Raw genomic sequence first — 25,955 nt, forward strand, 5'->3', positions numbered from 1 at the left:
CATAAGCAGCAGGTCTTAAAGCATTCACAACAGACACAAGAAAAAAGATTCACTGTTCAGAAAAGTTTTTTTATAACACCACTACATTCAGTCACATACAATATCCAAACACAAGATTACGATTTACAAAAATAAAACTGACACCTTTTGCCAACAAAGTAGTTGCTGACCACACTTGTTCAGGACTGGGTTAGTGTGTACATTAGTGATTTTTCAAACAAAGCCAGATACCACCAACATCATACAAGACTGTGCAACGCTAGACCAACCAGAACGTGTACAACAATGACCGCCAGGGTGAACCAGAAAAGGACGAGGATTTACATAAACAACATTCCAGTATCTACATACCTATAGCTTTCTAATTGAAATGTTGCATGGTCCTGCCCCTGTATTAATGACTTTCAAGAGCAGGCTTGTGTGCACGAGTCATGGGATTTGGTAAAAATTAGAAAAAATATCTCCTACTTTTAAAGGGTTACTTTTTAATGCAGTGGTTGTCACATGTCTTTGGTGATGACTGCAAGGGTAGGAATTTTAGGACCACAGAAATAGCTAATAAAACATCACAAGAGAGATCGCTCGCATTGATGATGTAAAAAACCAAGCCAATCCAAGCTCGCACCACACCAAGGGAATCCATCTAAGCACGAGCTTTATGGGTGACACTTAACATGGTGCTATTTCAAAGTCTGGCTGGATTGGTACTTTTTTAACTCAAGGCAAAAGCTGACTTCCATGTAATTGATTTAAAAATATATGTGTAGTGCTTATAAAAACCACCCACCCCAGAGCAATAATCAGCCTTCCCTTGTGGAGCTCAGCTCTGCTTCCTCCATATAATCGGCCTTGTCACTGTTTTGTGAGCAGAATGTGTTGTCCAAGGTCACATCCTCCACCTAGAGAACATGCATGGCAGCACAACAAACCACATCAACGGATTGACCCTTAATTCTGTTGGATCACTTGCATCAACAGTTCAACCTCAATGTACATTGATAGCGAATAGCCAGAGTAGGTTTTCTAAAAATAATATTTCAACAGCTATTGTAGATACTGTTGTTACGCTTCATGACCCACAAAAGCCCTATCCCTCACTTTTTTCAGGAGCCTGCAATATTTTCTTCAGTCAGGGAACAAAAGCTTGTTGTGTATAATGCAAATTCACTCATTTGCAGGTAATTAAATTTGGACCATGATGTCACGGGAACTTTAACCGCCGGCTTGAAGCAGACTTATTTTAAAGCTACACCTGCAGTATTAATCAAGGTGGCCACTAGATTCGAACCGTGACCCTCTGCAACAAGCAGCAAACGTGCTGGGCCATACCACTGCCCCGTACCTCGGCCGTCTATTCCGGGCTATAATACGCGAGTTAGCAGCTTTAGGGACGTTCAGTTGAGGTTGGTAACTTTTAGACTTTTTAAAAGCGTTAATAAAGTTTCAAACTCAAAATGGACACCCCAGGAACGTTTATGCATTTTTTTTGGATGCGTCTTCATATAACTGCTTAACGGATGGCACCGACACAGCTTGTGACTAATGGGCAGGTAATTTTCTGGCCAAGAGGCTGACCTTGGCACTTGCGTCGGAAGGTTCTGCTTCGATTGACAGGTCGTCTATCTCCTCGGCAATGCTCTCCTCCGTCTTCGTGTGGTCCGACCTGTGGCTCACACTGCACACAACGAGGATTGTCAATGAGAGTTTTTCAGCCCAAACTTATCATTATACATCAGAGACAATTTGTAAGCACACCACACACAAGTGGTTTACGATTTTATTCGTCTAGACAGTTGTTTGGGGTGGAGTGGAGGCTCAGTGGTTATCACACACCACACAATGAACCTGGCCACCCGAATTGGACACCCACCCGTGGCTAACATCAGTGACAAGTGATATCTGACCAGCGTGATGACATGTTAAAACTACCCCAAGTGGAGATGCCTCCTTCCACCAGCAGCAAATGGATAAAACCGTAATCATTTAACTTGTTTTCTTCTTGACTAAACATACCCATTTACTTGATGACTATCACCATTTTTATTCTTTGGGTCTTTCGGTAAAACCACGTAGATACAAATTTTTATAAAAATATCACGACGTTTCGATCTCAACACAAGAAAATCGTTGATTGCTTGTGTTGCGATCGAAACGTGATATTTTTATTATTTTTTCTATCTACAGTAGAACCTCTGGTCACGAACGCTTCCGACCACGACCAAATCGGGTTCCGAACAAAATTTCACAACATTTTTTTAATCTGGTCACGAACACATACTCGGGTGGCGATCAAACGCGGCCGATTTCCCCTTCCGCGGCATTTTTTTTTGTAAGCGCCAAATTTCCTGTTGTTTGTTTACAACAGCAACCCACGTGTGGCCGCTTGCTCAGTCAGTCTAGCTTAGTAATCAGTCTCGGTCAGACGTGCGCTCATTCGCTGTGAACTCTGTGCAGTATTTTGCGTATTTTTGCATTAATTTTGCAATTAGCCATGGCCTCTAATCAAGTGAAGAGTGGTAATGTTGGTGAGAAGAAGGTTTTAAAGAAAATTTAAATCGAAGTGAAGAAGGAAATTATTGCAAAGTATGAGCGTGGTTGTGCGTGTTACCGATCTTGCTGCAGAGTACAAGAAATCAAAGTCTACGATCTCGACTATTTTGAAGCAGAAAGAGGCTATTAAAGCAGCTCATGTTGCAAGGGGAGTTACAATGTTAACCAAGCAGAGGCCTCAAGTGCTGGAAGAGGTGGAAAAACTGTTGTTCAAGGTTTTCTCAGTGTTATTCCATGTTTTTACATTTAGTTGACTATTACACTGTGAATTCTATGGCATAATTAACAATTTTTGTGCTTAAAAATAAAAAAACTATATTTATATACAGTTCGTAGGAGTCTGGAACGGATTAATCGTATTTACATACAATCCAATGGGGAAATTAGGTTCGAGTCACGACCAAATCGGGTTGCGACCGAAGTTATGGAACGAATTATGGTCGTGACCAGAGGTTCAACTGTACGTGGGTTACCGAAAGACCTAAAGAATATGAATTCCTGCAGTCACGAAAGCTTCAAGTCAAGATTTATCACCATTTTATGAAAATATTAAACACGCCCAGCACGTGTTTATCGGTCAAGGTTGAGACAGCTACGCCGAGAATAGAAAGCACAGCAGTTAAATACATAAAGCGACCGAGTAATAACCACCCAGATAATGTTGTGGTTACTAAGGGTCAATGCGGTCAAGAAACCTTGCAGATTTAACAACTTATTCAAAGCGTAATTACATTTCTAAGCATGCCTTATTAAAATTACACGACAGAAATGTCCACTGACCTCTGAAAGTCATCCTCGTAATCTTCGCCTTTCCCTACATCAGAAAAAATACCATTAAAGCATCAACTCAAATACTCAGAGTAATTTAACAGCAAAGTTACATACGAAAAAAAAAATTCAGAAGAATGTTTAATGGACACATACCCAGATCGAGCTTTCCAACTATGGAATTCCCGTTTTTTGTCTCCACCTTGGTGGTACTCTTGCTTTCGTCTGGAAAACAGAAAGCAGAACAGCAAAGTTCAGCTCTAGCAATGCCATTAACTCAGGAAGTATTTCCCCATATGGGAGGAAATTGGAACATTTGAAGAATAGACACACACACACACTCACCAGGGGACAACTTCAAAAGTCATCACAGATAGGCTTACCACCACCCACTTGCTGTACTGCCATCTCATGGCCATCTCGCAGCCCAGTGGATTTGAGTCTGAAATCTATTATCCACCAAACACCGCATCTATATTACATGTGAGCATCATCATGTCTGGCTCCCACAGTGAAAACATTTTACTCACAAATAGGACAAACCACTAAAAGATGGCTGAGGTCACATGAAATATTAACACTGAAAACCTCCACTCAGTACCACTCAGCAATTTGCCGACAACCCACAGGAGGGGTGGTGGCTTTCACCTTTCTTGTCATCAGCTGGGGAGTCTGCAGCATGGGATGTAGCCGTGATATCAGCTGCAGAGTCCTGCTTGTCCTTGTCTTCTTCCAGTAAAGGTGAGTCGGAAGACCTACCAAGGCCAGGCAGCCTGCAGAAGCAAAACAAATGTCTCATCAACCGATTTGTTTTCACTCACCCCACGATATTTTTGCGCCTCCAATTTGCACGGTCGGCTACGTGCGGCGCGAAAGAAGTTCGACAACATACACAGCAGAAATCCACTCCGATGAAAAACTCATCGGATATATTTACCGACTCCATTAATTTTCGAATGTCTATTACATCTGCTTATTTGCATTATTATAAACCGGCTATATGGAGATGGAGCTATGGTTCCGTGCTAAGTGCTCATCTATCCGAGTTGGAGTCCCGGCTAAGGCTAACATCAGTGACGAGTGATTTCGGAACTGGTGCTGAACTACCTACCCCCTTTAATTTTCGATTTAAAGCTTTCGTGACTGCAGGGATTCATCTTCTTGGTTCTTTCGGTAAAGTCACGTAGAAGGGAAGTAATAAAATAATAAAAATAAAACACAAAATAATTCGTGAGAATTCGTGAGAATTATTTTATATAAATAATTCGTGATAATTATTTTATTATGTTTTATTTTTATTATTTTATTCCCTTCTACGTGACTTTACCGAAAGAACCAAGAAGATGAATACCTACCCCCTCTTCACCAATCGGCACGGACCAGTGTGGTGAAATGTATCAAACAACCGCCATGACCAATATGGTTTGAGGAAGCCATCATCTAGCAATGGAGTGAGAAACGGCTGTAAAATATTTTGATGCTGATCAGAAAGCTCTTCACTTTATTATGCACCAAAATAAACACCGGCAAAAATGGAACATCTCGGGTATAACAGTAAGATTAAACACCCAGTGGACATACTTAATCCTATTTGCGCATTGTTTACACTACTTCACTCGTCTTTTTATCTTCAGTAAAAAAAGATAAGGCGCATAACATGCCTCCTGTTCACCCCTGCAATGTAAACGCCATTCCATTACATTGTTTAAAATGAATACACTCAAACAAGAGAAAAACATCCAAATGCACTGGTAGCCCCACCAAATAGCCTGAATAAAGTAAACAATACAATGCATGAAATGAGACAAAAACGGCAACTAGACAACATTAATGTACAGTGATTACAGCGTCTAATAGGGAAAGTTAGCTAGATGATTACATATCTGGCAGATTCTTACCACTTTGCTTCTTCGCCAAAATGATCATCGCGTGCATCATCATCATCAGTGTCGCTGTTGAGTGCCGATTTCAGAGGGTGCGAGGAAAGTGAGAGGAGCACATGGAATGGGCGGGTGAGTGGTGGATGTGGAAGAGAAATTCCAATAAAACATCGTGCAGCGTGCGTGACAGGAGAGGCAAGCCATGCAAGGAACGCGAAGCGATATTTTTCTCAACATGTTAAGAGAGACCCCGTGACAAATCACCAACTTATACCAAGTATTGCAAAGCCGATATTGTTCACAATAGAAACAAGAGTCTTGTGAATGCTGAGTGGTAACACTTTTTAACAAGCCTAAGCTACCAAGTCGCATTCGTGGATACAATTAAATATAACCTACGAACATATCACCAATCACGATAACGAGTTGGGATGGTGTGAATTATCTAATTCAACAGAATGTGATCATGCTTGAAGGTGAAAATAAATATATATCAAGTGCTGCCAGCTATGGGTGTTGATTGAATCTCCGCACCTGCAGTTTAATTAACTGATGCGATTCAAGTCAAGAATGTATTTTTTTTACATTGTGGTGAACACCAACACGTCTAGTGGCTGCACCGGTGATGTAAACCCATGGCGTACACACACATGCGCGCGCATCCCAGACAATTGATTCTCGTGCAGATGAACGTGTGCATGTACCTCGAGCTTGACAGTTGACAAGAAAATTGACGCGTCATTCCAAACCTGCGCTAAAATATAAATCCGAGGGCTCCTGACCTTCCGTAGACTTTGTCGGGCTTGGGAGACAGGTCGTCAAAGAAAGAGTCTCCGTATTCCTCCCCATCCTCGTCCTCCTCTCCCAGCTTGTCCGCCCCACCCGCTGCCCTCGCCGCCACAGGCTCGGTCTGCTGCTCGGAGGACCCTCCGTGGAGGCCGTTGCCAGCAGCCGAGGTCGCTTTGACCTCCGGGACGGACTGCACGGCGGGGCCCTTGCTCCGGAGTCCGTCAGAGCTGGAGTCGTCACTCAGGCTCGCGTCTGGGGTCTTGTGATGAGCCGTAGCAGACGGATAAAAGTACAACGCACTCTGCTTGTCACTCTGCTTGTTGTGTTTAGTTTGCTGTCCTTCCCCCGCACCTCCGATTAGCACGGTTGGCAATGTAGGGTGCGAAAGAAATTCAACATACATACGAGTACTGCCCTCTTTGTCCTGCTCTGCTTTCAGGCTTGGGGTAATGCGACTGTCACTGCAGTCGATTAGACATTTTCCAGTGGATACAATTTTACTTTTGGTTTTTGCTCTGGGAATACTGTCGTTTTACAGTCACTTGTAAGGTATTACATCTGTGTAATGATTGTTTTACTTTCTTGTCCATATATGAAAAAAAATTCATTGATGTAAAGAGATATTTCCACAAATTTTCTGTTCACCCATTGACACTATATCCACTATTCTCAATTAATCTCCGAGTGGTGTATTCAACTTGCAATCCAAGCATGAAACCCCAATTTGTCAATGCTCAAATAAAATCGGGGAATTAAAAAAAACACAAAACATTATCACAAATTTGCAAATGAATTCATGAAAATGCACCCTCTGCTCCTGGTAAATCGACATAACCACCTAGATTTTCTTACACCAACTAAAACACAAAAAGTCCAGTAAAACCGTTAAGTTCAAAGTAGGTTTTTAACGTACATTACCCTCCAAACATGACAGACGTGCACTAGGAACACCGTGTAATGAAGAAAAAGGCTTGTTAGTGCATGTTAATGGAACGTAGGCAATGGCATGCAGCAGCGGAAGGTACCAGCGTACACCACAACTTCGCGAGACAAACTCATGGCAGACGCTGGAAGGGAGGCAACTGCAGTATGGACTGCGAGACCGTGTGCTAGTGAGTTAGTCCAGAGTATCGGGGAATCCAACATCATCAGAACGGAGGTGAGATTGGGAAAACGGGGACGGACGTGACAGTTAACGTTGAACTCTCCTCTAAAGACTGAACGCATTCGAGGACTCACGCTATACAAATAAGCATTCATTGGAATGTTTGCATCCAGGACTGATCGCATTGCATAACAGAGCAGCTATGCCGTACGCAAACACGTCATTAATATTATCCAGGTGACTCAATTAGTAAATGAAAACTCAAAATAAACCCTGTTGACGGCATTGCCATGAGTTATTGCATTACACATGTACTTCAATACATTGTGTAATCGCAAGCGTGGCCGGTATGATGACAGTACATGCTGAAAGGATGGGGGGCCCATCTGCTGGATACGGTCCTGGACAAAACATGAACCCACTGAACCTGGTTCCCTCCGGCAGCCTGCGGCCTTGTTTTACCTTCCGCTGCCCTGCTCTCTCTTCTTTGACTCTGGGAGCTTTAGAGCTGCCTTTGTAAATAGGGATCTGAGTGCAAACGAGACACACACGTAACAGGCGGTGACTCCGGTAGGGGGGGGGGGGCGCGTATGGCGCAAGAGGCTCGGAAACACAGGCAGAAAGAAAGCGTGTCGAGATGGCTACCACGATATCTCTGTACGTGCGAGCGCTAGCTCACTTCAAATGTATACTTGCTACAATCCAACTGTGCAATGCCATGTCCAGAGAATTCCCATTTTGGAGCAGCAGTTGTCTTATGAAGGCAGGTCGAAGTAAAGTCAGTTTGTGTAAATTTGAGAGGTGGTTGGATGACTCGGAGGTCAGCTGGCACAGTAGAGATCAATGGTTCTTCAAGTGCAGTGAGTTGATGGTTTCAGCCTAGTCATCAAATACTGTACGAAAAACAATCACATTAATATTTGGTTCTGCACTTAATGTGGCTTAATTCCAGCTCTAAGAATGAATATGTCGGTTCGACTGCCATGCAACGAACATTACTCTCATATGCAGAGCAGATGGGAAAGTGCTGCCCTCTATTGTATGAACCAGAGGTAACTTGAAGGGAAGTCAGCGGTGGCTCTGTGATATCCACTTCCGTGGGCCATTCTCTTACATGAAGGGTTGTACTGCTCCGTGACGTGATGCCGATAGCACGATCGGAATAACATTGGGGGAATAAAACGTACAAACGTTTTAAACACCAAAACATTTAAAATACACATTTAGTCAGTTTTACAGTAATACAATATTGCCCCTGTGGTCTCTAATGGTTCAAAGAAGGCATGCTGGAGAAAAATCTTGCAGGGATGACAGCTCTCCCTTGCCTGCCTGACCACTGGATATCCTGGTAGCACAGTCAGTGGGTAATCACTGCTCACTCACTGCCTCTTCTATTTAGTCGGCGACTTGATAAAGCCAAACTTGCGGCACATTAGGTTTGAATCTGTCCTGATGAAAAATAAGAATAAGTTTTACTCTTTCTGGTAAAAAAAACTGGTGTTTAGATGTTCAAACACCAAATAGATACTTTTTGCAATGCATCAAGTCTGCATTAACCACATGTACTTGCGGAAAAACATGCAAACAATATATGCATTCTTCTTAAAATGGATTAGCCTACACCAGAGACAGCCATCTTTATGGCCTTAACTCACCAGTGTTACACCAGAGAATGCAAAAAGGTGAAAAATGCAAAGACAATTCAAGTATCTTATAGCTCAACTAGAGCAGTTATATCTTTGGGACCTTTTTGCCAGTATCTTCTGGGTTTGCGTTAAAAGTGTGGCTAAATTCAATTAGACTTTACCATACCACAGTTGTGCAGGGACAAATCTTAACCATAAATAGGTAACTACTTTCTGTACCACTCCAACGTATGGTAAAGATCTAAAAATGCTGCCTCTATAGTGAACATCTTAAGTAATGAAATACAAACCCATCATCAAATTACCCAAATGGCAAAGGGTAATTTGTGCACAGGATGCTTTAGCCATCAATGCCTCACCTTGCTGAGGGTAGGGGGACTGATGGACCGAGACTCCGACAGTTTCCTCATGGAGTGGACACTGTCCGCATTATCACTTTCGCCCTGTGAGCAACATCCAACACACAGCATTTCAGGAGAGATCTAAATTTTTCAACAAAAGCCAATAATGTGGTGAATGGGTTCTCCATTCAAAAGGATTACCTCCTCAACCGGCAGTCTTAACCTGAACAGGTAAGTCTACTCTGGACATCCATACCTCAAAGGAGCCTTTTCTGATGCCTCTGGCCCTTGAGCGCTTTAAAATCTCCAGCAAGAGCGGTGCTGACTTTGTGGAGTCTGTTTCCACGATGCCCAGCTTCTGAGTCAGACCCCCTCTATCGTCCAGACCGATCACCTGCAGCATAGAAATCATCATCATCAATCACGTATTACTTATACCACGCCTCCCGTGCAGAACACCTCGAGGCACACTGCGGTGGCTCGTGTCTCTGTGTGGTCTAATGTGAATGCAGTAATCGCCTACAAGTGGGCATTCGTCTGCCAGTATGGAGAAATGTTCCTCCATGGTCGTTTCCCGCGGTAAGTAATTTGTGAAAAATTTATCAAATTCGTACCACCACCACCAACACACACACATGGCCTATTTTTTTCGTATAACGTCATGAAATGTTTTACTTCCAATGTGAAGTAGATGTCGCATATACTTGGTTAATATACCTGCAGTATTAATTAAGACGGTCGCTGGGCTCAACAAGTGGCAATCGCACTACTGCTGGGCAATGTAAACTCACCCAAACACTAATAACCTCACACTGAGACTGGATACATCTTCTTGGATCATAGCGAAACATTTTCTCACCGTGTTTGTCTCCGGTGTGAATACGGCCAAAGTGAAGTCCAGGTTAAAAAATTGTAAAAACTCCGTGACGAGACTGGCTATTAGAAGACCTGCACATACCAGTCAAAGGACGCATAATAAACTTTTAGCATTCAATAAACACTCACAAATTTGGAAATGTGGTCATGAAAAACAAAGCATTTTACTTCACAACAGTGCATGCCACGTTGACGTGATGAAGCAACTTACCATCTTTTGAGTTTAAGAAATTCTTGAGTTGCTCATTCACCAAGGGTGTTTTATTCTGAAGCAGAAAGTGGAGTAAAATCCGATCGATTACAAAATTCCAAGCGGTAATTCGTAGACGGCTTTGAAAGATTTAACAGCCATAAATAATGAATGCAATAGATACCTGCACAGCCTCCTGCTCTTCCAATGCAAGAAATACTGCGGCACGGAGTTCTGCCTAAAAAAAAAACATCACAACGAATTAACATCACCATCATCACCGCCGATATTTCACTTCGGGGACACGAGTGCTAGACACTTCTTTTTTTCGTTATCCAAAAAGCAATGCTTTGTTAAAATTAGTATCATCAGCCATGGACTAGCCACTGGAGCGTCAAGGCCTCCCAATATTATCATCATGCTTTATGGGCCTACTATGGCAAAATCTACACCCTGCACATAAACTGGTCTCATGGTTCAATTTCCAAAGTGGATGTGCTCTCAGGATCGTTCTCTCTTTTGGCTGCCATTCCATCATGAGTCTCATCCGTTAGTCATCAAGACTTTTTGGCTTCGTGTCCTGTGAACACACCCCATCTCGTAGCAGACATGGGCGAGCTAGGCAGCACTGTGCCTGGAAAGTGCTTGGATGCCGAGCGACCATCATGCATGACTGATTCTTCAAGGCCACTGCCGGCTTTTATTATACTTTAAGTTCATTATCATGTTACGTCTTTTTTAACGTATTTATATTTTTCTTGTTTAAATAGTGTCAGCCGCTTTTACATTTGTCTTGTAAAGCACTTTGTATTGCATTTTACGCACGATTGTGCTATACAAGTAAAATTTGATTTGATTTGTAGGCAGTGGACGGTGCAGCAACATCTACTGCCACATGCCGACTGCACTTTTATGCACCAACATGCACTGTCATCAACCCGCACTGACCGGCCGTGGTTTGAAGTGTGGTTAAATAATCCCCGTGGCCGGCCACTGCGTGGGTTGAAGTCTTCATCCAGGGCTGGATTAACTAAGAGGCTGCACGTGTTACTCTATGTAGCAGAGTATAGTCGCATCACGACTGTAATGGCTGTCAAGCTGTAATAAATCTCAGTGTGTTTTTAACAAGAGGTGCAACACGAAAACAAACATCTTCTACGCCATCCCTCACACACGGAGTGTCCAATCGCGCTATTAAAGAGCGCCTATCTGAGTGTTTAAAGTACTGCAATGTACAGTTTACCACGCTCGTTCATTCAAACTCGGTGTGTAGTAGCTATGACCATATTCATGTAAGCATTGTCCCCATCGCAAAATAGGAGCAGTCATCGCACAGCAGATTTTTTTACCCCGTGCTAAAATAAACCACACCAAAGGGAAATAATACAAAATAAAACATAATAAAAATTCTCACGACGTTTCGATTGCAGCACAAGCAATTATCATCAGGTGTGAAAACTACAGCATGACAGCTAAAATGTTCTTGCTGTAGTTTTCACACCTGATTATGATTGCTTGTGTTGCAATCGAAACGTCGTGAGAATTTAGATTGTTTAATTTTTATTATTTTATTATTTCCCTTCTACGTGACTTTACCGAAAGAACCAAGAATATGAATCCCTGCAGTCACGAAAGCTTTAAATCGAAAAATAAACCACACCATTAAAGAGTCTATTTTTTTATCTCTCTGCTCAATTAAAATTCATACAAACGAATTAGAACGCCTCCATCCATTCCAACTTCAACAGTGCTGGTTTAGCTGGCCGCAAGGCGTTTTGAGCTTTCTGGCCTGTAAGCCAGCAAATGTGATGTAAAAAAATATGGACATTTTCTTGGTTCTTTCGGTAAAGTCACGTAGAAGGGAAATAATATAATAATAAAAATAGAACATAATAAAGCAGCCGCCCTCAGGTGAAGAACAGAACACTGTCTTTCCGACAGCCCTGTTCTTCACCTGAGGACGGCTGCTTGCGTTGTGGCCGAAACGTCGTGAGAATTTTATTATGTTTTATTTGTATTATTTTATTATTTCCCTTCTACGTGACTTTACCGAAAGAACCAATAAGATGAATCCCTGCAGTCACGAAAGCTTTAAATCGAAAAACATGAACATTAGTAAATTTCAAGTAAAAAAAAGTAAATTCGATTTCTGGATCCTATTTGTAATGCAGTAACAATACAACAATGCCATAACTACCACTGCACTTGACTTGCAGACATTTGTACAAGTGTGCAATGTGGTGCAGTCGTCAATCCACTGCTGGATGAGGCCCCTCACGCCGTTACGTTTGACCATACTTCACCACGCTGGTCTGTGTGGGTTGGCAGAGTATGGACATACTGTACGATACGTGTACTTTGTTGACCACAACAGACCCCCCCCCTTCACATTCAACACCGATATAAACAATCGCATTAAGTGATAAATAACAATACATCAAACAATTAACGTTAAAAATTAACCACCTTCATAATTATTATTGTACAATAATGAACAGGCCCTGACCAGATAACATTAGTTCAGTAGGCCAACATTAAAATACATTTTATTTTACACTATGAGTCCTCCTTCACCAGTGGCAAAATATAAAGGTGTCAGTTTTTGTACCAGTTGAAGGGTAAAAACCTATCACTACATTTTATTTGTACTTACGTTAACTGTTGAAATGAAGTATTTTAATAACTTTGTTACCCTAAGTCAGCTACGTTGCTGCGTTGTTGGCAATGTGTACAGTACGGTACTGTACTCCTATACCGGCGCGGTGAAGTATGGTCAAACACAACGGCGTGAGGGCCTCATCCAGCAGTGGATTGGCCACTGCTCAACGGGCACAAGACGAATCTTCATGGTTCTTTCGGTAAAGTAACGTAAAAGGAAAATAGTAAAATAATAAAAGTTAAGTAATAATAACACGTAGAAGGGAAATAGTAAAATAACAAAAATAAAATAATAAAATTAAATTCTCACGACGTCTCGGCCACAACACAAGCAGCCGTGATAATTCTATTTTATTGTTATTTTTATTATTTTACTATTTCCCTTCTACGTGACTTTACCGAAATAACCAAGCAGACGAATCCCTGCCGTCACGAAAGCTTTAAATCGACAAGTTTACGGGGCCTCACCTTGATTTTGTTGAGGACCCCGTTCCCCTCCAGGGTCTGGACGAGGAGGTCTCGAAGCTCTGTATCCTCCTCGGCCGACATGTCTGCTCCTCCCGCGCGCTCGAAGGACGCCGCCAGCTTTACAACGTTGAATCCTTCCTCCTCCTTCCTTCCTTCCTTCGTTCCTCCTTCTTCTTGTTCCTCGGCGGACTTACGGCTTCTCACTCCCCACCGCCACCAAGCAAACAGAACGGCACTCGGCCCCAACGGCTGATTGATTAATCGCGCGGTGACGTCACCGCCGTTCGTGATGACGTCATTGTATTCCTCGCGATGACGCCCGCAGCCTGCAGGAATTCTGTGCGATGACATCGCTTTTCTGCTGGATTATGACGTCATGTATAATATGGTTTTGGAGGCGATGGTTGGACCACGAAATGATGCATGCACAATATGCTTTGGAAGCTATGGCTGCCTGCTAAATTATTCATTATGACGTCATGCACAATATGCTTAGGGAGTTATGGCTGCCTGCTAAATTATTCATTATGACGTCATGCCTAGTATGCTTTGGTGACTCTGCTTGCTGAATTATTCATTATGACGTCATGCATAGTCTGCTTTGGAGACTGGCTGCTTGCTGAATTTATCATCATGACGTCATGCATAGTCTGCTTTGGTGACTGGCTGCCTGCTAAATTATTCATTATGACGTCATGCACAATATGCTTAGGGAGTTATGGCTGCCTGCTAAATTATTCATTATGACGTCATGCCTAGTATGCTTTGGTGACTCTGCTTGCTGAATTATTCATTATGACGTCATGCATAGTCTGCTTTGGAGACTGGCTGCTTGCTGAATTTATCATCATGACGTCATGCATAGTCTGCTTTGGTGACTGGCTGCTTGCTAAATTATTCATTATGACGTCATGCATAGTCTGCTTTGGAGACTGCTTGCTGAATTTATCATCATGACGTCATGCATAGTTTTCTTTGGCGACTGGCTGCTTGCTGAATTATTCATTATGACGTCATGCACAATATGCTTTGGTGACCGGCTGCTTGCTGAATTATTCATTATGACGTCATGCACAATATGCTTTGGTGACTGGCTGTTAAATAATATTCTTGGGTCTTTCGGTAAAGTCACATAGATAAGTTCAAAGAAAATAACAAAAAATAACAAAAAAACTACGACGTTTCGATCGCAACACAAGCAATCGTCATCAGGATAAAAAAGAGCCATACAATCTGGGTGGTCTAGCAGCAGAGGGTTTTAAGGAAAAAAGCCCGCAAATGTTGCTCATACAGAAATAAATAACGCTGTCTGGAACGCATCCCCATATACACAATGGTACTCTATGACCCCTTTAGCGCGGATTCGATTAGCGCTCACGTTTCCAGGAACACATCTTCAGCGCTGAGCGAGGCCTGCCTGTATTCGCCACTCATTGTTCGTGAGCGGTCGCTGGATTTTCAGCGCAGTTCGCTAACAACTACGCAACCGCTCCCCGCTAATTCTTTCTCTCTCATACACACACACAGGGACGACGTGTGCTTTGGTTTGAATCGTATTAATTTATTTTGTCTGCAGGTTGTTACAAATGTGGCAATTCAAGTATACGTAAGCAATAGGGGAGGGGCGGAAAGGGACCCACATTGAGTTGGCAGCTACAATACGGAACGTGCTCGGAGTGTAATGCACGTGGCGGTTTAAATACAGTAGTGTATTAGCACCACACCATAGCACATACACGTGGCAGAAAGGGGGCACAAGAATATTTACAACAAATTTTAGTGGGTAAATATATATTTTAAAAAAACAACACAAAAACTACATGCTAAGATAAACTAGTGCAATGTCTACTGAGTAGTGTTGTTAGTGTAATGCGTCATATTTACATCGTTATAATACTAAGTCGTGTCGCACACTGGAGTCTTATCCAACACACAAATGCAATTAACCAGTTCTCTATTGCCGTAGTTGTTTTGAGCGATAAGATGGACTTCAAAACACGAGGACTAAACAAAAGAAATACCAGCACAAAGTAAAAAAAAACTATTTTTACTCCATGAATTCAGAAAGGCATGAATTCATTTCTCCAAAGAACTTGTCGATTTTAGCATATTGTCTTTGGCAAGTGAGAAAAACAAAGTGAAAAGAAACACCGCTGTCGTATGGGTGGATGCCATCCATCATCTATGAGCATCTACGACACTAATCGTGAGTAACTCATGCACACCGAGGAGGAGCAATGGAGATACTGAGCCACTTAAAAAGCCAAGGGCTGAAACTGAGTGGCTTCGTGACGGTTACACCAAGAACGCAGCTTCAGATTCACTCCCTACGGTGATTGACCTAACCGTTAACCAAAAAAAAACCACACAGCCACTTTAATTCACCTGTCGGACAGGTTTGAGGCATGGAAGGGTATGGGCAGAGTGAGGTCATCGATGCCTTGGACTTCGTCACTTCTGACAAACACAAGGACGGATCACTGTGAATAACTATTACGATGGGACTTCACGAAGTGCGGGTTGGAAACCAAGTTTACGGTGTTCACATGAGGCTTGCACACTTCAGTCGTTAACCACTCACGGATAATGGTGCGGTTTATCATGCACTGAAGCAAATGAAAGTAATACTCTTAGTTCTTTCGGTAAAGTCACTGAAATTATTAATTTTAATTTCATTTTTTTACGTGACTTTACCGAAAGAACTAAGAGGATGAATCCTTGCAGTCACGAAAGCTTCAAATCTAGAAATGAAAGTAAAATGTTACCTAAGCCAACAAATCAATAAGAGTAATCATAAACAAGGCCCACGCTTAAATAACGAAAAATCCGGTGGTTAGGCGAGACGACACTGAACGTGGTGGGTAAATACAGACGACTTGGACATTGCACGCGCACGCTCATTTGGAATCCAACGTCAGTGCGTCGCACACCTCGGCTAAAATAATACTGCAACGATTGTTTACGTAGGCTCTCGCGGCCAATATTATGGTTCACGATTAGTTTATTTTGGGTTAGATTGTCTCGGCTTAATGTAAAATGTAATATGAAAACTGAAATTGTATTTACCAGGTAAAGCCCACTGAGCTATGGAGTAGCTCTTTTTCAGAGGCGACCTGGCCACATACGGTAGCACATTGAAGTCGCTTATTTCATGACACGTGAGAATTTAGAGTCCTAACCAAATAATCTAAACGCATGTTTTCTAAATGTGGAGGGCAAAGTCGGAGGACCCGGAGGAACATCCACGTGACCTCGGGGAAAGAGAGCACGCACACTCCAAATATGCAACAGGCATCGTCAGGGTCGGGATCGAACCCATGGACGCCTGCGTATCAGGCCAGGGAGATAATATCTCCCCACCACGGCTCCCCTTAACCCTCCACCACCCATCGGAGCCAATCAAATCGAGTTGTCACGTGGGCAAATATGCCAATTGATTTGGTTTCTCAGCAAACCAGATAAATATTGAAAAGACGAAGAAAAACTTTTGACTGTTTTGTACGACGCGTCGCCGGAGATTACTTCCATCATCATCGTGTGTTAACGAAATCTCAGCTCAAGCGCGAAAGTGCTTCCTGATCCGAATTATTTTTAAAAAATGTGTATATACCTCCACGATCTAACCCAAAATAAACCTTCTCACTTCTTAGGTCTCCGATGTGCGCGTTCGGGCTGTTCCGCACGTTGTATGTACGGCATGATGTCCGACGATATGCTCCCGCGTGCCGGAAGCTTCTTGAGAAAATTAAATGTTGGCCGTCGACAACGAAGTACAAGTCGAAAACACGTCGGAGAATTATGCGGCGTCGACCCTCCCCCTCTCACTTCATCACAAACTGCCTTCTAATAACCAGGGCCAGCAGACGCCATCAACAAGATCACACACTTCATAGGCGTAAACTTTAATATTTTTATCTCCAATTGTTTTTTTCCTTTTGCTTCTTTGATGAAAAAAAAAACATTGCTTCGAATTTGCCAGTAAAACAGTGGAATAAATTAATATGATAAGGTAATGTTTTTTTTATTTCTTTGTAACAGTTAATTGAGTAAAAAATGACAATGTAAAAGGTTGAAAATATAAAACTTCACAAACATTTCTCCTCTGAGCACATTTAAGCAAATCGCCTTAAATAAGTCTTCATTCACAAATTTCAACATGGTTTTGTTTGTCTTCAGCTATAACCACAACCGCCTCAAACTTGAATAAAAGAACGTAAACTGGAGCAAAGCTTTCTTCAGAAGTCTGTTGGCCCTGACCATAGCAAAACCCGAACTCGTACATTTTTTTTATTTTAATAAAAAAAAATACTTTTCGTTATACACCTTTTTTCCCCACACACTTGCATTTTCCTTCTCCACGCACTCCTTCCAACAGCAAGCACAAGCAGCGGTGCTCATCACTCCCACCACCCTCTGCCGATTTTTTCCCCACTCGTAAAAGAACACTTCATCAGAGGGCAAGAGGCACGTTTGACGCACAAAAGCGTCTCCTCTGCACACCCGTTAGAACAATAACACCACCACTGCAGTACAACGTTACATATCCCACCCGTCCTATGTCCGTCCTCATCGATTTACCGCTCACAGCCCGCGGTATTTGCGCACATCGTGAATTTAATCTTCTATAGATGTTCATACATCTTTTTTACGCAATCTCACGTACATTTGACTACTTTTCAGGTGCAGTAAATAATTTCCCCACGTTTAAAGCAGCTTGCGCTTTATCTTTTTTTCCAGTAACCTGCATTTATTGTGCGTTATGTAACCATCCAACTTTTATAGATTTTCACGTATCTGACTTTTTTCACATATCCGCCTAAATCTCCAGTACATAGCGAATCAGATATCCGACGTTGTACTGCACAGGGCTTGAGATACACCTTGCAAAGATTTAACCAGAAGCATTTTCTTTAAACCCTCTAAGACAAAACGGGACTTCTGATCAATCAACGCTCTTGTTAACGTATACTCTTGCGTGATATTTCTCTTTTTCTTATATACTCGTATGTACATTTTTCTCTAAAGCACTTTCTTGTAAGGGATCACGTTCCCTACAGCCCGATCACCTTCAAACACATCCACGGCGCCAACACCACCTCCCACCACTCACACCACAACTCATCATCAAACTACAGATTAAACAGCTCTTTCTCTAGTCAATGCAAACACTGCACTTCAAACCTTACTCCATTTTTTTTAATGCCTCTATTTTTCTTAGGGTGCATTTTAAATGTTAAATAGTTTACACACTGGTACATACTTGATCTAATTACATGGGAACTGCATGAGACATTCAGACACTCAGAGACTACATCTTCTTTAGGAACTGACGGCTATGACATTGTGCTGTAAAGACATATATACCAGCATTGATGTGATAATTTTTTTTCATAAAAAAACAACAACAAGGAAAACTACTTTTTTTGAAAAAGCACTTCTCAACTTCTCCCTCGGCCGCTTTGCTACCCACGATCAATGCTCGTCGACCTTCGACCCTGAAGGCGACTCTTCCTCTCTCCTCTCACCGGCCCCCTCCGAGGGCGTTTCGCCGCCGCCATCATCATCGGCGACGGCGGCGGCCGCTTCCGCCGTCTCGCCCTCTCCCTCCGAGATCGGCTGCATCGCCGGCGAGTGCCGCACCGACGCGAGCCTCAGGGCGCGGGGCCCGTGCCGAGCCCCCGGCGAAACCGCCACCCCCGTCGCCCCTCACCCCCGCCCGGATCGCCAGCGGGTGCCGCGCCCGGTGCTCCCTGCGACCCGGCGTCCCGTTCCCCTGCCAGCCGGGGGACGACGCCGCCGCCGCCGGCGACTCGCGGTGACCCCGCGCGAGCGGCGACGCCGAGCCGTCGTCGGGTCGCGGAGAACCGGCGGCGGCGGCCGCGGCGTTCTTGGTGTGCTTGAGCAGCTCGGCGGCCGACATCCTGGAGCCGGCGTCGGAGCGGGAGCCCTTGCGCAGCAGCAGCGCCTTGAAATGCTCCTGGCTGGTTTGCGAGCGCCGGCCGTGAGGGGAGGACAGCCTCGGGGAGCCGACGATCGGCGATGTCACCACCGGCGAGCCCGGAGTGCTGTCCGATGAGCCCCTCTCGGCGGACTCCTTCCGGCACAGGAACTTCCTCTTTGACCTGCAGGTAGCGAAATAGAAAACGAAACGCGTTGGGGATGTGGCAGTTTGGTGGTGGTGTGGCCGAGCCGTACCGCGTTTGCTGCAGAGGTTCATGGCCCAAGCCCCTTGGGCGCCCTGGTTAACATTGAGGGTGTGTTAAACGTCGTAAATGCTACCGGCGTCTTCTTCCCATAACATTATTATTATTACTTGAAAAAAAACAGTAGGTCACGTGTGCTGGCATCATGGTAGATTTTGCACAACTTCATAAGTGACTTGCAAATTGTTTGATTAGGAAAAGCCACACAGCAGCATTGCCCCTGGCTGTGAAACTACCATCCTTCCTGAGAGCCTTGTGCTACGAGAATGCCGCAAATGCAAACTGGGCAAACATTTCATTGATTTTATTTGAGGGAGAACACACTGATGAATGTGCACGTGATCTGCATGAAGTAAGATTCCCCGTACAGTAATACAGACTGTTGGGGCAAGCGCTGTCAGCAAGCACATGTTAAGAACGGCATGCCGTGCGGCGAACTGGTGGGGCCAGTGCTTATTCCTGGCTAGTGGGCGGAGCGATCAAGAGAAGAGAAACCCAGCGTGGCTCCTTCTTGATGATGGACATCAACATAGAGAGGCCTTCATCAGGAGGCGCATCGATAACCAATGGTGCGTTTTTCAAGTGGAGGTTACTGTTTATCGATAAACACGGTGGCGAGGGGGCAGGCGGTCGTGGGCCTCACTTGCACCTGTAAATGGCTTCAAAGAGGTCGGCGGTTGTCATGGAGACCGAGGGGGATGTTACGAAGACGTCATCCTCGGATCGCGAGTTTGACCTCCGCAATGTCCCCTCGTCGTATTCTTCTGCAAGCCAGAGGAGTACAAAAGTTTTAAACGCCTCGGTGTCCGGTAATTTACTTTGTAGCATTCATTTTCACTCGGATAAACGGGTTATACAAGCCGTCGAAACACGTTCTGAGCACTAACGATATGGTACAGTCGAAAAGACTTACAGTATTGTGGATATCAGGCCGAAATTAGGTTTCATTTGTAAAGGCAAACGTATCCATCATATGATTTTGAAACCGTATCCAGTTTCAAAATCATCTGCACTATCGTAAATAATAGAACAGATAAGCATTCCCGGGGCCAATTAGCTGAAAGTTCGAAAATAATGGTGAAATTCATAAATGTATAATTTTCATGAATTCGTAATTTTTCCCACATTCACATCGAGTACATGTACTCACTGCATATGCCGTTGATGTGAATAAAGTACAGTCCTTTGACAGTCCACTGCTGAATGAAGGTCTCCCCCATGCCCGGCACGGCATGGGGGATGTTTGACCACACTTAACCACGTTGGTCAGCGCAGGTTGGCCGGAATCAACATGGTGCACGAACCACTGCGCCACTCCACACCACCAGAAAAAAAAAATGGCCTCATATGGACCAAAAAAAGTGTTTAACTTTACTTTTAGGACTGCATAAAATGTTTTGGATTGTAGATACCAATTGAACATTTTATAACAAGGATCGATTGAAAAAAATCCGACTTAATACATCACTCGGATGTCAAAAAACATTTAAAACGAAACAAACGAAGAGACGGACATTAAATCCACATCACTAACCTGCCACGACTTTCGCCATTCGAAACTCGAACACTTCATCACCGACGTCGTCAGCCGACTCCTGCGAAACTCGCGCGCTGCCCTCCTCTGTCTCCGTGGCAACCGCCTCTTTCCCTTTCACTTGCTGCTCCTTACCCAGAATTCCCGGAGCTTCTTTCACAGCCGCCGCAGGCACCTCTGTGTGCCGCTCGCGCTCATCCTCCCACGGAGCTGACCCTCCGTTGCACGTGGCCACCCACTCGGTTATATTCGCGCTGCCGTTTTCAATCGGCCTGGAGCTGTGCTCCACATCCTGGATGCTGGCTGAACCCTGATGAGACGACACTGCCGTGAACGCATGCGGCGACTTGGGGTGGGAGACGGACACGGAGTAGGACACGGACGGCGACGCTGGCGAGCGCGCCATCTTGGCTGTCGCTTGGTTGTTCTGGTGGCATTCCCGACCGCTGGGCGCCGCATCTTTGTACGAGCGAAGCACCAGCTGAGACCCCGAACTGTCCAACACGCAGCCGGCACTTGAGGTTTCTGGTGGAGCGGGCGACGGCTGATGGAGCAGAGCTGGGGTGGCTGGCGTCAAAGTCGATTCGTCCAGGCATTTCGGAAGCGGCTCGCTTTCTGAATTCTTGTTGGATTTAGTAACGCTCTCCGCACAGGAAACCTCGGCTTGGTTGACCCGTGCGGACGAACTGATGTCACATTTCGTTGTCTCTGCTGCCACTCCCGCCGCCACTGCCGCCGCGACCGCTGATGTGTGATACTGGTCAGAAGAGTCAATCATTGGGTCTGCACATTTCTTCCTGTCCATGAAATCCTGAGCTTTGTGAGGTGACGCCGCCGAAGCCTGCACACTGGGCTTCGTGGCATCGGGTTGGCAGTGGCGGTGGCGGCGGTGTGCACCGCAGTGGTGATATGCTGACACCGGCGCTGTGGCATGCGCCGGCCTCTGTGAATCCGTTAGGAGGTCTGGCAGTGGTTTCGGAAGCACACACGTCCCATTCTCCATCCGCAGCTTGACAAATTCGTAGTCCGGCACGGGCGTCCCCACCACCTTGCCCACGTGCCTATCCAGCACCTTGACGGCCGTGACAGCCGGATCCTGCATTTTGATGGCTCCACCGCCGCCGCCGTTGACGGGACCCATGACGCCGCTCGCGTACTGGCAGGGGAACGAGGCGGACTGCACGAGGTGGCCACGCTTGCTGTACAGTTCCGAGCAGGACGACATCACGCGGCTCAGCAAAATGCCGTCGAGCGAGGCGGTCACGAAGCACGGGTCCGGCGGAAAGTGAAACATGGGGGATTCTCGGCTTGGCTTAGTCGTTTGCCCCGCCGACATTGCCGAACCGGGCACCGCGGGGTAACTGTTCGCGACGATCTCTCTGTACTCGCCGGCCATCACCGACGGCGGCGGCGGCTGCGGCCTGTGCGTGACGGGCGGCTTCAAGGAGGATGTCCGCTCGGGGACTTTAGGCTTGACCTTGACAACGGCGGGAGATCCGGAGCGCGGGAACAGCGGCGCCGGCACGAGCGAGGTCGGCGTGCCCGACTGGCTCGAGTAGCCGCTGGAGGGCGACGTGACGCTGCTCACCTTCTCGGGCGATGACGACTTGGACTGGCTGGAGGCGGTGGTGGCCGGCGAGGAGGGCGCGGCACGCGGCGAGTTGCCGCTCAGCGCCTCGTCTGAGCCCAGCCTCTGGCACTCCACCACCGTGGTGCCGGTGGCCGTGCTGGAGCTCGACAGCGAGTGGTAGGCCTCACTCGGGAGCATCTCGTCATAGCTCCAGGAGTCCACAGACTCGGATCGACGGACGGTCGGAGTGGCGGCCACCGCCGCCGCCGATGTCATCGCCGGTGTCATTGCAGGTGTCATCGCCGGTGTCATCGCCGGCACTTGGCATAAAACTGTGGCCCGTTCCGGACCTGGCGTGGGAGTCTCTGCAGCTGCCTCCGAGTTGTCTCTGAGCACCCACGGGTCTTCGTAGTGCGCGGTGTTGTTCTTCTGGCAGGTGGACGCGGCGTGAGTCGTCTTGATGTCCAGCTTCAGCGACCTCCTCAACTCGGCGAGCTGAGTCCCCTCCGGCGAGGCCCTCCCTCCGAGGAGCTCCTGAGCGTCGTGCGGCGCATAGCACGCGGCCGGGATGACGTCGCCATTCGGGATCTTGAGGCCCCTGTGGGGCCCGTTGTTGGCGGTGCTGACGAACGCGCTGCTGCTTTTTGGTGTCTCGCTTGTTGCGTGCGGTGCTTCTGTAGCATCGCGTACCCTGTGGTTGTTCAGCAGCGCGTCCTCGTGCCGGCCTGTGGTGCCGTTGTAAATTCTAAGTGCTCTCAGCTTCTCCTCCTCGCCGCGGGACGCCACCATCGCTCTCCGGGCGCAGCAACCGGCAAGAGCCGCCCGGCTTTCGGCCAGACTCGCGCCGTCTGAGGAATGCTGGCCGCTGGCGCCGGTTTTGCAGGCGCTGGCAATTTGAGGCTGCGCATCTCTGCGGAGAGAGACATCGCGCTTTGGCGGTGCCGGCTTCTGGCGCAGCTTGGTGATGGAGAAGCTGCGGTTGCGCATGCCCCTGCCGGGGTGGCTCGGCTCCGAGCTGGCGCTGCTGTAGCTGCGGCCGCGCAGCCCTGAGTCGAAGTGCATTGAGGTGTAGTAGCCGTCCATGTCCTCCGAAAACATGGAGCCGGCGTCCGACCTCTCGGACGACTCAGTTTCGGGAAAAACACCCCGATGATGATGATGATGATGCGAGCTGGCTTCGCGAGCCGCTCCGCATTTTCCCATGACCTCTGAAGTGGCGCCGCCGCCCCTCTGTCTGCACATCGGCGCTCCGTCCGGATCGGCGGCAGCGCACGTGGCCGCCGCCGGCATCTGTCCGGGAGGCACCGGCGCCCCATTGTTCAGCTGCAGTCCCTGAACGTGGGCGGCGGAAGGTGCGCGCGACCGTCCGTGCGACGTGCACTGGTGCTGCTCGCGTGCCGCGGCTGGCGGGAGCGCGACGCCGTTCACCAAACGTTTCGGCCGCTCGTTACTTTTCAACCGACTTGTGCCGCCCGACAAGGAGTCGCCGTGGCCGAGGTTGGCCATGTCCCCCGCCGTTTCAGTCCCGTCGGCGCCTCGGTTGGTCAAGCATACCCTGTCAGATCCGCTCGAGTTGGAGGGCAGAAACACGGAGCCCTCCTCTGAGCTCGCCGAGTCCCGGGCGTCCGAGTCGGTGCGGTGCACCTCCACGCGCGTCGTGGCGTCCGCGTTCTCGCGACCCCGCGTTTGGCGATCCCCGTCCGTTACCGGGGAGCGTCCGGCAGCCAAGTCGCGGCCGAACTCCCGCCGGGCGGAAAAACCGACGGCGCTACCGCCGCCGCTGCCGCCCCTGCCGCTGTCTCGATCGTTGTTGTCATCGTCGTCGTCGTCGCTGTCGATATCCGCCGCGGCTCGGCGTGCGGCATTCGTGGCGAGAGCCGGGCCCCGCACGTCCCCCTGCGAACGCGAGATGCGGTCGGGAGCACCGTCGCGCCGGTGCAGCAGAGCCCGCACACGCCTCTCGCTGGGCGACACCACGTGGGGGGTCGGCGCAAGCAGGGCCCCCCCCCGGTGATTCTCTCGCCGCTGCTGCTGCTGCTGCTGGTGGTGGTGCTCCCCGTCGTCCGTCTGGCAGGCCGAGTCGCACGTCTCGCGGGGCTCCAGCGCCGACAGGAACGTCGAGTTGCCCAGACGTGACAGCGAGTGGCAGCGCCAGCCGTCGGTGCCGTAGCAGCAGCCTGCGCAAGCCGAGTGCACAGCGGACACCGTGTCGTCGCCGAGCAAAATAAAACCGCCCCGAGACACCAACGCATTTCCATTTGGATTCCTGACTTGTCTGTGCTGATATTGGGTACATGTGGCTTTTCTCCAGTTCCTCTGCTTTGCTCTCTCATCATTTAAAAGAAATTGGCCAAAGTACCCCAACGCATGAACCTCTTGATATGAGAGTGTCCTGAAACTCGGTGAGACTTCCCCGGAGGCCGTCACCCACCGATGGGTCAAGGCTTCCCCACGCAGTGCGGATACGTGGGGGTTTTTTTTTTTAGGCAGCGCGAGTTTGATCAAGGTGGAGGTCATAGAGAGCAGAGCACCGTACAGCTCAACGATGGAAGTTAACCGCACTGGCAGACACGAGGACCCAAGGAAGGAGGCGTGACATGGGTGCACCAGTGGGAGGGACGGTGCCGCACCTGTGTGGCACAAGCTCAACGCGGTGCTTGGGCCAGGCTTTAAATGGGAGCAGGGTTTAATTTTAGCTAGGGTACTTGCAAGCCAAAGACAAAATGCCCCCACCCAGCACATCACATCCAGGCTACCTCTCGCTGCGACTGTGGCCACCAGCCATGACGTGCCCACTCCAGTCTACCAATCCGGAAAATATTCAATGAGAAGTTAGAGATAGTGATTTTTTTTATTGATGGTGGGCTTAAATGCATCTCTCATCTCAACCATTATTATTACGAAGACGAACAAATTAACGACGAAGTGGACACTTCATAGTTAAGAAGCAAGAGGAAGACAGTGAAAGATATGGCAGTGAGATGGGATTGGAGGCTACTACCAGCGGACAGGAACAACTCATACTCTTTGGTTCTTTCAGTAAAGTCACGTGTTGTTTCTGAAACGTCGTGATTTAAGATATTTTATTATTATTTTTAAATAATAATAAAAATTATAAAAAAAGTTTATTTTATTTTATTTTATACCTATGTGACTTTACCGAAAGAACCAAAGAGTATAGAACATTGCAGTCACGAAAACTTAATATAGGAACAACTCAGGAAAGGATGTAATGGATTCAACGGAGGAAGGCCTTTGCCCAGCTGTGGGAAGTTAGAGGCTGATAACGAATCTCTTCGTGAGGGGGGCTGGTGGTCATCATGATCACTGCTGGACGGTGGCAGAGCGCGGTGACGTGCGATATGTGCGGTTTGTTG

The 25,955-nt window shown here is 46.8% G+C and overlaps 2 protein-coding genes across 5 annotated transcripts in view; both read right to left on the bottom strand.

Annotated features, from left to right (window-relative positions):
• Positions 1–48: 48 nt before the first annotated feature.
• Positions 49–13,644, bottom strand: CEP43 (centrosomal protein 43). Of its 3 annotated transcripts, XM_078878221.1 has the most exons (14): positions 13,272–13,644; positions 10,330–10,383; positions 10,167–10,221; positions 9,939–10,027; positions 9,336–9,473; positions 9,098–9,181; positions 7,555–7,620; positions 5,981–6,246; positions 5,217–5,270; positions 3,967–4,091; positions 3,475–3,543; positions 3,331–3,364; positions 1,576–1,675; positions 49–899 (listed from the first exon to the last, which is right to left on the bottom strand). In XM_078878221.1, exons 1-14 carry the CDS (start codon positions 13,620–13,622, stop codon positions 801–803), a joined length of 1,584 nt encoding a protein of 527 aa, XP_078734347.1. In that variant the 5' UTR covers positions 13,623–13,644; the 3' UTR covers positions 49–800. The 3 variants fall into 3 exon arrangements, with proteins under 3 accessions (XP_078734347.1, XP_078734349.1, XP_078734348.1); XM_078878223.1 differs by lacking the exon at positions 7,555–7,620; XM_078878222.1 differs by lacking the exon at positions 5,217–5,270.
• Positions 13,645–14,808: 1,164 nt separating this feature from the next.
• LOC144948618 (uncharacterized) overlaps positions 14,809–25,955 on the bottom strand; it is a 132,634-nt gene continuing 121,487 nt past the window's right edge. Inside the window, exons 7-9 of one of the 2 annotated variants that reach the window (XM_078878224.1) lie at positions 21,009–24,755; positions 20,124–20,238; positions 14,809–19,393 (exon numbers count right to left, since the gene is read on the bottom strand). In XM_078878224.1, the coding sequence (XP_078734350.1) occupies positions 18,832–19,393; positions 20,124–20,238; positions 21,009–24,755 (4,424 nt within the window). In that variant the 3' untranslated portion in view covers positions 14,809–18,831. The remainder of the gene's footprint in view (positions 19,394–20,123; positions 20,239–21,008; positions 24,756–25,955) is intronic. The other variant, XM_078878225.1, reaches the window with a different exon arrangement.

The sequence above is a fragment of the Lampetra fluviatilis genome, chromosome 50 (genome assembly GCF_964198595.1).
Source record: "Lampetra fluviatilis chromosome 50, kcLamFluv1.1, whole genome shotgun sequence".
Taxonomy (NCBI): domain Eukaryota; kingdom Metazoa; phylum Chordata; class Hyperoartia; order Petromyzontiformes; family Petromyzontidae; genus Lampetra; species Lampetra fluviatilis.

Excerpts from the sequence above, each read along its gene's own strand:
- CEP43 (XM_078878221.1), bottom strand. The coding sequence starts at position 13,622 with ATGTCATCGCACAGAATTCCTGCAGGCTGCGGGCGTCATCGCGAGGAA. Across the intron at positions 10,384-13,271 it reads GGGTCCTCAACAAAATCAAG|GCAGAACTCCGTGCCGCAGT; the intron begins GTGAGGCCCCGT and ends TTTTTTTTTTAG. Across the intron at positions 7,621-9,097 it reads GTCCCCCTACCCTCAGCAAG|ATCCCTATTTACAAAGGCAG; the intron begins GTGAGGCATTGA and ends GTTTGCACTCAG.